Source organism: Neolamprologus multifasciatus, chromosome 7 (genome assembly GCF_963576455.1).
Source record: "Neolamprologus multifasciatus chromosome 7, fNeoMul1.2, whole genome shotgun sequence".
Taxonomy (NCBI): Eukaryota; Metazoa; Chordata; class Actinopteri; order Cichliformes; family Cichlidae; genus Neolamprologus; species Neolamprologus multifasciatus.
The window spans coordinates 40280413-40295752 of NC_140445.1; the positions used below are offsets into that span (position 1 = coordinate 40280413).

General features: G+C 38.9%; 1 protein-coding gene across 2 annotated transcripts; it reads left to right on the top strand.

The window, feature by feature from the left end:
- The first annotated feature begins 761 nt into the window (after positions 1-761).
- Positions 762-7654, top strand: gal (galanin/GMAP prepropeptide). 2 transcript variants are annotated; one of them, XM_085164659.1, is made up of 7 exons: positions 762-1741; positions 1828-1908; positions 2602-2656; positions 3087-3158; positions 5016-5102; positions 6148-6219; positions 7160-7654. In XM_085164659.1, the coding sequence occupies exons 2-7, from the start codon at positions 1828-1830 to the stop codon at positions 7219-7221; spliced, it is 429 nt and encodes a 142-aa protein (XP_085020785.1). In that variant the 5' UTR covers positions 762-1741; the 3' UTR covers positions 7222-7654. The 2 variants fall into 2 exon arrangements, with proteins under 2 accessions (XP_085020785.1, XP_085020786.1); XM_085164660.1 differs by lacking the exon at positions 3087-3158 and having other exon boundaries at positions 1472-1741; positions 7160-7588.
- Positions 7655-15340: the final 7686 nt, after the last annotated feature.

Consider the following 15340-nt stretch of genomic DNA (forward strand, 5'->3'; position numbering starts at 1 on the left):
ATTAATTGACACTAAGAATATGAAAAATGTCCATGACATTAGTAATATCGATTGATGCAGACATCATTATGAATTTTATTTAATACACCGAGATTTTACCAGCAGCTGAGCTATTTAATTATTTGATATTTAATTATTCTAACTGCTGACCAAGGCCAGGAGCATAAGGAGAATGAACCGGGCATTTTCTTAAAAAAGAAATATTACCCTATTTAACAAAAGAAGTTTCTTGTCAACATGTTGCTGCACAATACAAACAGGACACATTTATATATGAATTCAGAACAGTGGGATGCAAAGATTTTTAAAGTCGAGTGTATTCTTATCCACATCTGGAAAGGATTTCCAGTTAGATGTTAGACAGGAAAAAGCTGAGAAAACCTTCAAGTCACAAACCTTTACAAAAACTCCTATACTCTAAGTACACATTCACCTTTGCATTAGTGAACAGCAAAAAAACAAACAAAAGGTAATCAATCAACTATTTAATTAAAAATTACTATTAAAAATAAAAACATTTCTGCAAAATAAGTTTTAAAAGCATAATAATATTTTGAACTAACCTGACATGGTGAATTTAGTGAGTCAATTTCATATCAAGGTATTATCAGTTTACATGAAATACTTTTTCCTGTAACCTTTTTATCTGTTTCTGTTCTTTAATATGGACATTTCGTCATTTGCAAGAAAAAAAGATTCATTTAAAAAGAAAGAGAGAGGCAAGGATGGCTCCTGTATCTGCTGCAGGGCGTATAAACTGCTACCCTGATCTATAAAGAAAAACTGAACCTGTGCTTAAATCAAACCCTGATGCAGCCAAATGAAGAATTATTGTGTAAAAAGATTTTCAGTGTTATTGATCTTCTTTCTTCTTCCTTACGTTATATTCCTTTATTGATTTGATGGAGACTATTTATAACAGTTTTACAAAGTAAAATTATAATAAAAGAAAAATGACATCTACACGGGTTTCAGAGCATGGACAACATATGGTGAGCTTTGCAGAACACTGTTGTTACAGGGTAACTTAACAACAGTGCAAACACAGATTCTTATTTGCAAGGGGCATGTCTTTCAATGACTCAGAGGTAAATGTAAATTATAACTGTGACACACTAAGGCTGAAACATCCTTAAAAGTGATCTACTCGTACACTTCTGCTCACTACACTCTTTGTAAATCATATGGGTTGTGACTTTACTTTGGACTGTAAACGCCGTTGTAGGTTGTTATTATTTTTATACTTTTAATAAATCGGTACTACTGCTCTGTTAAAATATAATTTGTCAAAATTAAGTGCTTCATAAAATCAGACCTAAAAGCAGTGAGAGGAACAAAGATGCATTTTTTCATGAAATTAAAAAAAATGACAACAAATCCTGAAAAACTGGCAAGTTTTTTATTGACCGCCTGTACATGAAGCTCATGCAATAAGCAGTCACAGTCGCATATCAGATTAGGACAGAAAAATACAGCAATTCAATGCCTAGTCTCTGAGGGCAACAAAGAAAAATCTGATGATAGCATTATGTGATATTATTGAATTTCATAATGCGTTCTGTTCGTGACCTGCCCATGCTGTGTGCAGGAGGGGCTGCTGACGTGAAAAGAGAGCAGGAGGGTCGGGCTGAAATCACAATAAAAGGTGGCTGGAGTCCGCTTTTCATCCAGTACTCCACACGCCAGGCAACTTCTGCTGCTGACTGCAACGTGAACCAGACTGAAGGAAGTCACATCAAAGGTAAGTTACAGTTTTTGTAGCCTTTAAAGGCATGCTTTCAGATACTTTTGTTGTCATGTTAATATTGTGTTTTTTGTCTTTCTTAGATGCAGAGGGGCTTTGGGATATTTTGCATGTCGCTCATCTTTTGTGCAACTCTTTCCGAGACCATCGGGCTAGTTGTTGCGGTAAGCAGTTCAAAATTCAGTACAACGTTAATGTTATCCTCCCACTTAAATTTAGGTGCCAAGAATCAATGTACCAATAAAGACATAAAGACAACAGAGACTAATAGAATAGAAATGTCAAAATGATATCAAATATCATTATAAAGTAATCTATTTTAGTTTCCAACAAAATTTTTAAGCAGCCAATCACAAAAATAAAATGTGTATATGTGAGTATATTAGTAGTATAAAGTTCAAATACAACAAGAACTAAAATGTTTAAAGTAAAAAAGTTTAAATCTTCAAGTGAATAAAGACAAAACAAGCTAAAATCACAGATTCACAATGAAACCGTACAGACCATGACCAAACCCAAGAGCTCAAACTTCCCAATAGCAGACGCTACAACATGCCACACAGAGATGCAGGAGAGGAACCAACCCATGATTCCATGATTTCCAAGAGACCCTAAATAAACCCACATTAAGAATCCACATGTAAGAAAACCAAGAAAAAAAAATTCAGAAATTTACTAGGAAAGTAAAATACACAAACTCCCTGCAGGCATATGACAAGCCTACAGACCATGACAATAAGGATGTTTTACATTTAAGAAAAATGCTTTTAGATTTACATTTCAGACACATCAAAAACTCATTAAAACTGTCTCCTCGTCCTTTAGCTGCTTATTGTATCCATCTTTATATCTTGCAGGCAAAAGAAAAGCGAGGCTGGACTCTGAACAGCGCTGGCTACTTGTTAGGGCCCCGTAAGTGTACACACACACACACACACACACACACACACACACACACACACACACACACACACACACATGCATGCCCAGACACACTCAGAAGCTTACATGCACACACCAGCGCTTATTGTTTTGTGGTTGTTCCAGTAACGTTGTTTACAAAAGCCTCATTAATAGTATGTGGTGAAATGGCCCAATGCTAATTTAGTGTTATTTAAAGATGAGTGACTGTTGGGTATCCAGTTTTGTGTATCAAGGTATATATTCTTACCAGCTGGAGTTTGAGTCATTCCAGGGCAGGAACCCTGAAGAATGTTGTCCCTTTGTGTGTGTGTGTGTGTGTGTGTGCGTGTGTGTGTGTGCGTGCGTGTGTGTGTGTGTGTGTGTGTGTGTGCGTGTGAAGCCCAGGTAAAGGTTGCTCCTGCCTCATCCTGTGTTTCAGGTCGTATTGATCACCTAATTCAGATAAAGGATTCTCCCAGTGCCAGAGGCAGAGACGAGCTGGTCACTCAATGTAAGATAGAAACATACAGCTGCTGCAGGGCCTTGGGGTCACCAGGAATTGCTCTGTTTAAACATCACACCTTTTAGCTGCTTTTGTTTCTTTGCTTATGTATACAAATGTTGCAATTCTGTCTGTGCTTTGAGCCAAGTAACGCATTGATGACCTCAAGAATGAGTTAAGGAAGGAAGCATACAGCATTTTTGAGACTTTGGAGGATTACACTCCAGATGTATCGTGTTGACAGAAAGGGAAGAAAATACGATAGTTAAGAAGACTATCGTCACGTTCACTGCAGAGAAGATGTAGCACTGACTAACACAGAGTTTTCACTGTGATATCCGAAATAACAGTACAGCTGACAAAGAGCTGATAGTCCAGTAACTTAATTTAGAAATTTTACATTTTATAATATTATCAAAAATATTTTTAAGTCATGCTACCAATTTACTATATTAACAATTTGCTGATATAAAATTGTATGTAAAGATCAAAACACAAGGGGCCTGTAGATCCAATAGGACCTTTTTACACTGGATGGCAAACATTATTAAAATACCTTATTTTTTCATGCCGGGGTCTCACATGTAAAACTTTAGCTAGACTTTTAAAAGCACACAAAGAGAACAGGGTGTATTAGTTCAAGGACTACTTTAGCTAATGACAAAGCCCCCAATTAGGGTCAAACAATTGTCACATGTAAAAACCACTCAGAGTAAATGACAGCACTGAAGTATGTGACCTCACTATAACAACACGTAACTGGTGAGTAATGTTGCAAAGTGAAACAAACTGGCCTGATACTGTACATGTTTTCCATTCTTCAAATACAAATATGAGCCAATATAATGTATTCAACTCATGTGAGCCTCACATGTTAAACTACAAATCTCAGTCAGGTTGCTGTCTGTTCTTTCATTTCAAAATATCACAATAACATTTTTAATTATTGGTCTAGCTTAAGAACATTATGTAGTACAATAGTACAGTTACCGTTATTATTGGAATTGGGAAGAGTATGATTAGTAATTAAAGCAAATGAAAAAAAGGAAATGCAAATATTTTTAATTTACAATTTTAACTGGAGGCCACTGAAGTCTGTGCATGCTATCTCAACCTGCTCTTTAGGCACATAAAAAACAAATTAAAATGTAAATGTGGAGACACACCGACAGTCTACAACACACTACCAGGGCTAAGTAAAACCCTCTGCTTGCCTGTTATTTTATGTTGATTTTCATCATCACTATTGTTTCAGTGCATTTACTTGTCTGTTAAAACTGCCGTTCAACAAGTGTGCTTTTTCTATTCCTTCCATCAAACCTCTACTTACTGCAATTCCATGAGCCAAGCCCTGCAGGTGGTCTGTACGAGTTTGGAAAGTGAACCAAACAATTACAAACCAAATATCATGCTGAAACTGTGTGACGTGTGAACAATGTCCTTTAGAACTTCTTACAGGAATCAGGTAGCGGAGTGCACTGTGTATGTGTGTGTGTCTGTTGTATGATGCCTCTAAACCAGTGGGATATTTGTACGTATTTTCTGTTACATACACAAAACTTTAACCATTTACTCCATATTATTTTTATTTTGTCAACTGTCATTTTCACCTTAAGCAAACAGAAAATTAAATGTCACAGCCAGTATATTAAAAAATACTGGCTGTTTCAGTCATAAAAAAGCTGAAAAGGATTATTATTATTGTAAGTACATGAAAATTACACATAAATCACATTTACCAAAATGTTAAAATTGCTGAATTTCTAGTGAACTGAGCTGATAATGGGAATGAATTACTTAAATGCTTAGTTGGGCCATCTGATGTTTGTATGAGCGCATCAACTGCGATCACTCCTCATTATCCAGATGGACTACATGGACACACGACACTAGGAGACAAGCCGGGTCTGGCTGGGAAGAGGGACATAGGCCAGGAGGAGGACTTCAGAACAGGTCTGTATGTCTCACAAAGAAACAGGACAATCTTTCTACCTCTTAAAGAAGATATTTTATTTCGAGTGTTATTTAACAATAATCAAAAGGTATTTTATGATGTATCTTCTTGGTTAATTTAATTTGATATACTGAATGTTTTGCTTTTATTACTGTTTTATGTATAGCTGTCATGTTGATTAGCTACCTTTAATGTATAAGGAACACTGAGGAAGGAGATGGTAGAGGGGGAGACCTAAAATGCCTTGAAGAAAATAGGAACTTGTAGTCATTTAGGTGAAAAAGTCCTTTAAATAGCCCAAAAGAGGAGGAGCCACATATATTTTAAAGGGAAAAAGTGCAATAAAGCCTCAACTTCCTAAACAAAATAATACCCCAGATTATTTATTGATGTATTATTTAATATTTTGTGTCTTTTACAAAAAAAAATGCTAGTTTATAATTTTGGAAACTCTGGAAATGTTTTATGTGTTTTATGATCATTTATCTAAAACACTGAATAAAGAAATCTAACAAAAACAAATAACAACAAAAACAAGACAAGCAGTGCTTGTACCGTTTAATCTAAAAATAAAAAATAAGAAGACATCTTTTAAAGCATACCAAAATAAAAGCTCTCTCCTTTCACCGCGTCATAAAGCTTTTCCATTCATCAAGCCTTTAAATTACTGTTATAGAAATCTTCACTGGTTTTCAGCAGCTAAACATTTCCACTGCAATGGACTAAGGCTGAAAGCAATAATCATAGAGTGTGAGGGCTAGTCAAACTAGGATCATTGGAAGGTGAAATGTTTTACATTTTTGCGTTCTTTTTTTTTTTTTTAAAGAAAGCTTAGGCACATTCAGTAGCCTTCATGTTTCATTCCCATTAACCTTTGTTCATGAGTTCACAACTGATGCTTTGTTTGGTTCTCTCATGTTTAAATCTAATACTCCTACTTGTATCGTAATCCTTAGTATCTGAGAGAATTTCATTTCTCTGCATGATCTGTGTATATCAGAGTTCCTGCCATTTCAACCTGTCATTCTTGCTGTACCTCCACAGGCGCCCTGAGAATAGCAGATGAAGAAATTATCCACACTGTCATTGACTTCTTGTCATACCTCAAACTTAAAGGTATGCTTCTCACTTATTTGAAAGCGAGGGGAGTTCATGAACAAAATAATACAGGTCTGCATACAGAAGTCACTGCCACGACAAACTCTTAAAAGCACACCAAAGTTGGATTAGCGAACTTTTTCAGGTCTATATATTGGTCCATTTGTTAAACATGGAAATATTCTTTCAGTGATAGAATCTTCATTTTCTGTTGAATTAGCACACAAATTAGCCCATGCACAAAACTAAATGTGAAAATGTAATGTTGCATATTGTGATAATATTGAAAATTGTTTAATCTAATCATACAATAAAACATACAAGTTTATCATTAGATCAAACCTGGCAGGGATCCTGTATAGCCATGTATACTGATAGTATTATTACCATGTCAGAGACTGTTCAACTGACTGCTAGTGCAGTTTTTCTAATCAGCCAGTTACATTGCAGGAACTCAGTGATGCACAAGTTGGCCTGTTAAATTCTGCATCTACAACATGAAAATGTGAATCCATCCAGCCTTGTGCTGAAGGTTCAGGCTGTATGTCTTGGCAGAATGGTACCAACTGAGCATATTGTTAATGACCATGTCCATCCCTATGTTACCAACAGTGTACTGATCCTCTAACAGGATAGCGTGCCATCTCACAAACTCACCTCAAACTGATTTCTTGAACATGACAATGAGTTCACTGAACTCAAATGCCTCCACAGTCACCAGATCCCTCATGTGATAAAATCATGCCAAAATTTTCTTGTCATGTCCAAAATCTCAGGAGAATATTTCCAGCACCTTGATGAATCTATGCCACAAAGAATTAAGGCAGTTAGCAAGGTGAATCTAATAGAGTGTCTGCTGAGGGCAAACAAACAGACGTATGATAAAATGAAAAACAACTTTCTGCCTATTATGTCTCAGTATTGATGTCCTGTCTGTACTGTTTGTGCAACATTACAGAGATGGGAGCCTTGGACAGCCTGCCTCCTTCTGTCACATCAGATGAACTGGCCAATCCCTAAGGCTTTTGCTTCTCTGTTATAATTGTTGTGTTTCAACTCTTCTCTGGACTCCAACTGCCATAAATGTATTGTAGCTCCTAAATGTTACAATATTGTAGCTCCTAGCACACTGGTAGGTTGGTAGATTTGTTCTGGTACCATCTGACTGACTGACCCTCAATATCAGATCTTTCTCCTCTTGTGTAAACAAAATTTTATATCCTCTTAAAGCCAGTAGTTGTTTGCTGACTATAGGTGGATCTACAGAATTGGTACTTTTGTATAAAACAACTCTATATTATCACCAGAATATACTATTATGTGTTTTCAGAGAATGGAGTGAAATAAAATAAATGGCACTAGACTCACTGAATAATTTGAATTTATTTCTTTCTAACAGTCAGTTACACTGTTTATCACTTACATTTTAGCTACAACTAGTTTGTAACAAACACCTTACTGCTTACACCTCTTTGATGTATGTTAAAAAAATCTAAATTCAGAGTTTTACCTATGTAGTGTCTGCACTGTGTTAAGTGGTGACATGAGGTCGTCTGACACTGACACTGTTAAGGAGGAGCCGGCGGGGCTTCCTGAGAAGGCCCCAGTGTCTCCAATTACTCACGCCAGAGGAGATTTCTTAGTCTCATGACGACTCTCTATGCTCAGCCTTTGACTTGAAAATTGAAGGTCAAATAGTGCGCAATGACGTAGCTCTGACCTACACTCATTTTGTGATGGTTAGAGACAACCTGTAGCAAGTAAGTCTTGACACTCACACACTAAAAGAACACAAAAGTTGTTGGTGCCAAATAACCCTGTGGCACGGCATACAGGATATGACAAAACTCAGGAGTGAATAATGGCCCAGTTACACCCAGCCAATAATTGACCAGAGGATCTGCATCAGTGGTGTGGTCCTGCCTGGAGCGTCAGCTGGTGAACCAGCCAGGTAATTCAAAAGTGTTCCCACTACTTTTAATCGAGGTCCCGTGGTCTCATTGGGCCATTTCACCAGAGTGCAGCGGGATATCACTTTTAGAGTTGGATGTCTCGAGACCGGTCTTGAGACCACTTTTACGTGGTCTTGGTCTTGTCTTGGTCTCGCTGTCTTGGTCTTGCTGTCTCAGATCGACATAGTGGTCAGGAGATTTGGAGTCAACAGTATCCGTGACACACAATGTAACGTTCGATAATGTGTCATGCGCAAAAGCATCAGCTCTAAGAGCTGTGCTTAGAGAGTGCTTTGTAGTGAGTCAGAAGAGTCGACTCCCGGTGAGCGAGAGCCGGCTCCTCACTTAATTTCCTTTTGCTGCTCAGCTCTCACACAGTGGCTCAGCTATGCTCCAATCCCTCCATATTGTGGCCAATCACATGCGAGGATATAGGATAATATCATTATGTGAAAAACAGAGAGGCTGAGAGACGCGGCAGTCAAGTGGAGCGTGCGTCTGTCCTCTCAATAAGTGAGTGAGACAGTAGACAGCAGTGAGGAGGGCTGTGCGAGTGCAAAAACACATAAATATGCCTGACACCCGAAGCAGCATCTGGCTGCAGTTTAAAGACTTTTTTGTCTCGGTCTCGATCTTGGTCTCGTCTCGACTTTGTCTTGGTCTAGACTCGGTCTGAAGCAGTGCTACTGTGCACCATTTCTGCCATGAGTGTGGAGCAGGCACTGTTCCATGATTCAAGTCGGCATCCCATGAAGAGATACTAGCTGACTAGCTTTGAGTTACTGTTCAGCAGGAAGCTGCAAGGGTGTGTTGGACCTGATTAAAGAAAACTGGGAGGAAGGTCCAAGCCCAGCTAAAAAAGAAATTCAGTACATTCTGGACCTGAGAGCAAAGCTACACACATTGTGGAGGTTATCACGACAAAATTACCTACAGGCCCAAGAACTTCAGCAGTGCCTGTACAGCAGAGGGGTAAGGCTCAGATTATTTTCACCAAGAGACAAAGTGCTTGTATTAGCCATTCTTCTACCTCAAAGTTACTTGCCAAGTGGCAAGGACCTTTCATGGTCACGCGGCAAGTGGGAGATGTTGACTATGAAATGGTCCTACTCTCCTTAAAGCGTGGGGAAGGCTGAAACCACTTTTCTCGTGAGCCTGGTGAAGGAAAGAGATGAGTTGGGGCTGGAGTTCCTCAATTCCACCATTCCCATCTCCCTCTGTTGTGATGACCATTTCACATGAGCCCAGAGAGTGGATGCTGCTGCATTGCAACATTGTTTTGCAGATGAGTTCTCCCTCCTGCCTGGTAATACCTCGCTCAAAGAGCACCATTTTGAAATGCACCTTGCTATGGTTGTTGCGTTCACAGTCCTGTCAGTTACCTGTTGTTTCAAATGAACTGGTGGAACTGGTAAAGATGTGGGTAATAAAAGAGTTGCACAATGCGTGGTGTAGCCTGTTAGGATTTAAAATGACTAAATGAAGTAGTTTTTTATGATTTTATATACACAACGCAATGTGCTCATAAACGAGTTGGCGCTCTGTGTTTTGACGGTCAAAAATGTCGTTCAGTGGTATTGACTGGACTGAAATATTGAGAATATTTCAGTCCAGTCAATAAACCTCTGTGGTTTATGCCAATTTTTCACACTTATGTTCAGCTTGTTCAGAGCTACACTAGCTTAATTATTTTAATTAATTACCAAATGAAGGACAGGTGAGCTTTTGAATTTGAACTTAATTCATAAGTCATGAGAGCATTATCAAAGTTGATTCTTCACATTGACTTGTTCCCATTGTGGTAACACTAACATTAAGCACATTGTGCGCTGTCTGTCCTGCGTGCTGCACAACAACATTCAATATTTAGTATTTACTGCTGTTTACACTTAGCTAGATTAATGCGATGGTGTTGTGTTTAGTATGTTGCCTGATTTTTTTTGTTGCTTGTTTTCTATTCTTTTTCTCTCAACAGGTGATCCAGGAGATATTTTTTCCCCCTTTCTCACTGTCCCTCTCCCCTTCTGTTTTTCTTTTCCTTCCTCTTTCTTTCTCCCTTCCCTATCCCTCACTCATGTCTGTCCTGTCTGTAACAACTGAAAATAAAATAAAATAAATAATAAAAACAAAGGTCGATCAAATGGACCAATACAGCAATGCCATGATGATCCATTTGGCAAAATAAATCCATTGGGTATCCCTTCAGACAACAATTCTGATGCTAAAGAACCAAATGGGACAGGCAAAAAAAAACAAAAAAAACCAACACTAACATTAAGCTAGTGTTATTTATTTATTTATTTATAGCAGCTTCATTTTTAATTACATGTTTCATTTTTCCATTATTACAGCCAAGGATTTCTTTGTCCTAGGAAACTTATCAGTACAGAGTTTTCCAACGTAGATTACTTCTTTCCTATGAGGAACAGAATTTCGGGCGGAAATTTATCATTTATACCTTAGTGTGTTCCTTTTAGTTCCTTGTTTTGTTTTTCACTAGTTCTTGTGCTTGTAATATTCAAAATTAGCAATTATAGGTATTGGTTTGTTGGCATCCTTTTTTAGCAGCATCAAGATAGTGGATGTGGTGAAAATGTCATGCGGTGTAGTAGGACTCAGGCGCAGAGCAGAGTTCAGGAGAAAGCAACGTTTATTAACACAACCACCAGGTGCAGATATATACAGTGAGGGGAACGGGGTTCCTAGGTCCAAAAGGGAGGTCCGGGATTGGAGTCACAAACACGCTGGCTCTTCTTCTTTACAGCGGTAGAAATAACAGGTTAGTCGCAGGTCCGGGGAAAAACTGTGCACAGGAGAAAATAAAGTTACACGGAGATCGCAGCAAGTCTACAAAGCTTTAAAGGTTCGAGGCAGAGGTTCACTAACGTGTCTAACATAATCATCCAGCGGTGAGGCTGTCTGCATCCCAGCCTTAAGAGTCCAACCCGTAATCAGAGCCTGAAGAGATGCAGGTGTGTGCCAAGGGCGGGAGCCTGCAGTGAGCTCCGCCCTGGCAGGGGAGAATGTACACAAAACACATGTGGCCTTGTGGAGGGGGGGGACCATGACAGAAAAATTATTTGGTTGACAGTGTCTGCAGGATTCTTAAGCTGAGTGGCCGTGAAGTCCGTCAGTAACTTCTCTGGACTGACAGGAGACTGATCAGAAAAACAGCCCCACACCATAATAGGAATCAGAATACATATATACAAATAGCTCGATTATAAATATCCAGACTATTACAGACATTAAATAGAGTATATATGATTGACATTTTATTTATCACCCAGGACGGTCAGCCTAGTGAGCCTGAATACACTGTAAAAGTCGAAATGACCCTCACCGTGCTCGCCGGCTGGCCCAGATGGGCATAGACACAAATGAGCAGGTAGATAATGGCATCCTCAGCTCTGAAGTGGGGCTGGTAAGTGAACTGAAGGAAATTCTGATGTGGCCTGACAATAGGTCAGAGCTGGTCAAGGATGAGTCCTTCCATGGTGGGTACTGGTTTAGCTCACTGGAATGAGCAGGTGACCATAGACTGTATGACTGAGAGTGGCTGGCCTGGGTTCAAATCTGACCTGCAGCCCTTTGCCACAGGTCTTCCCCTCTTGTCTCTCTTCACCGCACTAAAGTAAAGCAAGTAAAAGGCCAAAATAAAATTTAAAAAGAAATAGACGAATCCAGACATCTAAACCAGTCTGGTGATGGTTTACTCTGGATCATTGAGAATAAATAATTGAATCTTGGCAAGACCAATTTTTTTTTTGAAGCAATGATTCCCATGAGTGATATGGATAGACTTCCATCTAGATCATCTTCTACTTTCTTTAAAAGTGGGGTGTAGTTTAATTTAGTTAAATCTGCAAACCTAGTAGAAACATTAAAGCTAAATATTTAATATTTCCAGATTGCAGTGGGGTGAAGAAGGATTATGAAAGGAGCAATTTTAAAAGTTTATCAAATAATCTGAAATGCTTGAGAAAGAGTTTATTAATGTAATTATCTCAGAGAGAGTGGTTTGTGAATGCTGGAGAAAAAGCAACACATCATCAGCATAAACACTGATTTTATGTTCTACATTCTTGCATTTTATGCCCTTAATCACTATGGCCTATCTAATTTCTGTTGCTGCTAGTGGTTCAATAAAAATTACAAACAGTCAAGGCTGAAAAGCTGGTGTGTTGTGGTATGGACCCAGAGACAGAATGCACGGGAGGAAAAACTGAGGTATAACAAAATGCAATCAGTTTATTTAGGCTGATAGAGAAAAACAAAACAAAACAAAGTCGAACACAGGCAAAGACTAAATGATAATGTTTAGGGTCGTTGTCCTGCTGGAAGGTGAACCTCCGCCCCAGTCTCAAGTCTTTTGCAGACTCCAAGAGGTTTTCTTCCAAGATTGCCCTGTATATGGCTCCATCCATCTTCCCATCAACTCTGACCAGCTTCCCTGTCCCTGCTGAAGAGAAGCACCCCCAGAGCATGATGCTGCCACCACCATATTTGACAGTGGGGATGGTGTGTTCAGAGTGATGTGCAGTGGTAGTTTTCTGCCACACATAGCATTTTGCATTTTGGCCAAAAAGTTCCATTTTGGTCTCATCTGACCAGAGCACCTTCTTCCACATGTTTGCTGTGTCCCCCACATGGCTTGTGGCAAACTGCAAACGGGAGTTCTTATGGTTTTCTGTTAACAATGGCTTTCTTCTTGCAACTCTTCCATAAAGGCCAACTTTGTGCAGTGCACGACTAATAGTTGTCCTATGAGCAGATTCCCCCACCTGAGCTGTAGATCTCTGCAGCTCGTCCAGAGTCACCATGGGCCTCTTGGCTGCATTTCTGATCAGCGCTCTCCTTGTTCGGCCTGTGAGTTTAGGTGGACGGCCTTGTCTTGGTAGGTTTACAGTTGTGCCATACTCCTTCCATTTCTGAACGATTGCTTGAACAGTGCTCTGTGGGATGTTGAAAGCTTGGGAAATCTTTTTGTAGCTTAAGCCTGCTTTAAATTTCTCAATAACTTTATCCCTGACCTGTCTGGTGTGTTCTTTGGACTTCATGGTGTTGTTGCTCCCAATATTCTCTTAGACAACCTCTGAGGCCGTCACAGGGCAGTTGTGGAGCTGTTTTGCAAAGAAGAATGGGCAAGAATTTCAGTCTCTAGATGTGCAAAGCTGGTAGAGACATACCCTAAAAGACTGGCAGCTGTAATTGCAGCAAAAGGTCATTTATTTATATGTGTGGATTGCCAGTTGTGCTGAGTCCGTGCTGTACTTAACCTGTCAATGTCTTCATTTAGTCAAAAGCTGAAATCACCCCCAAGAACAAGTGAGCAATCTTGGTGTTCAGAGAGTGCACTAAAAAATCACGTGGAAGAATGAGGGGTCATCAACATTGGGCCATATATACTTACAATATATAACTTTTTGTTAAGTATAAATAATTTATTCATCCATCCATTCTCTTATTCTTTTCAGGGTTGCGGGGGGAGAGGGGGCCTATCCCAGTTGTCATAGGGTGAGAGGCGGGGTACACCCAGGACAGGACGTCAGTCTGTCGCAGGGCTAACACATAGAAACACAGACAACCATTCGCTCTTACATTCACTCAGGTGTTTTAAGTTTGTCTGTAGCTGTGACAGGTCTATAAGTCTCTTGTAATAAAACAACATGTGCCTGTAGTTTTTAAAACTTATTAAATATCTTTAAACTCTTCTGTCTACAGCCAGCTTCATGCACATTCCATGTGACAAACTTTAGTGTGCCCATAGTTGTGTGTGTAGCTAATATTGCATGCTGCCTGTTACTCTCAAATGAATGAGAAAAACATCCATACGTCAGTCGGTTGTAAAAAAAAAAAAAAAAGTGTGTTGAGAGGTTCCATAAAAGTGTAATATGTAGACAAGAGTGGTGCTTGGTGTTGTCTGATTATGTGTATGCATATTAACTTATATAAGCTAGTGTGTACACGCTTGTCGTGTGTATGTCATTGACAGTAATTGTCAGTGATTTATCTGTCAAGGTTTGCTATGTGGCAGGCAGGATGTAGGAGCCAAACACAGAACTCACAGCACAGGAAGTTAATTGAAAACGGCAGCTTTATTAAATAGAATAGAATAACGTAGCATAGAATAGAATAGATCTTTACTGTCACTGTTACAAGAACAATGAAACACAGTTTGGCATCTCTCTGTTAGCAGCATGTAGATTTTTACATTAAAATTCCTTTAGAAAAAAACCCTTGAAATTTAAGAGGTGCCTACACAGGGAATGTATGTAATAATGCAAGTATCTACACCGATATGTACAAGTTATATGTACCATATAAAGGAGCAGGTGCAATGTAATCAGTGGTAGTGCACACTGAGTAGGAGGTATGTCTAGGGGTAGGAATGCTGGTTGCTATTATAATAAATACAATTTATAAACAGAGGTAGGAATGTTGGTTACATTATACTATAATAAATATGGTTTATTGCTGAAAAATCCTCCATAAAATAAACTAAAAAAAAACAAAACAAAACCCTGAACATGGAAACTAAGAATTAAAACACTGGGAAACAATAAACTCAAACTAGACAACAAGAAAACAAACCTGGGACTGAGAACTAGGATTTAGACAGGAGCACAAGGGAAAACACAGCAGTGAGCATGTACAACATGACAACAGACAGAGGAAAACCCAGGGCTCAAATACACATGGGGGTAAAGAGGGCATGGGAAACAGGATGGAAACACAGCTGGGACTAATCAGACATAACAAAACGGGGAGGAAGCAAAACTGAATACACTGAACATAGGACAAGGAACTATCAAAATAAAAAAGGAAACATGAGACCTCCACAAAGACACAGACCTGACACTGTGATGTGGAAATACAAAAGTAAATAGACGATCTCTTAAAGAACTGGTCGTTTATGCTGAAGTCTATTCCTTTCAGCTCCCTGCCGTGAATGATCATTTAGAGAATGAGAATGAATTCCAGAGACTGGGTCAGGGATTTTAATTTCCCGTGTAAAATCTCCATCAGTGACAACCAGTGTTGGGTAAGTTACTTTAAAATAGTAACTTAGTTACATTACTAGTTACTTCTATCAAAAGTAACTCAGTTACTTCAAGTTACTCGTTACTTTCAAAGTAACTAGTTACTAGGGAAAGTAACTTTGGTTTTACTCAGAATTCTCTTAT

Coding starts and splice junctions, on each gene's coding strand:
- gal (XM_085164659.1), top strand. CDS start 1,828: ATGCAGAGGGGCTTTGGGATATTTTGCATGTCGCTCATCTTTTGTGCA. Junction 3,159..5,015: donor AGACGAGCTGGTCACTCAAT/GTAAGATAGAAA, acceptor CTCATTATCCAG/ATGGACTACATGGACACACG. Junction 5,103..6,147: donor GGAGGAGGACTTCAGAACAG/GTCTGTATGTCT, acceptor GTACCTCCACAG/GCGCCCTGAGAATAGCAGAT.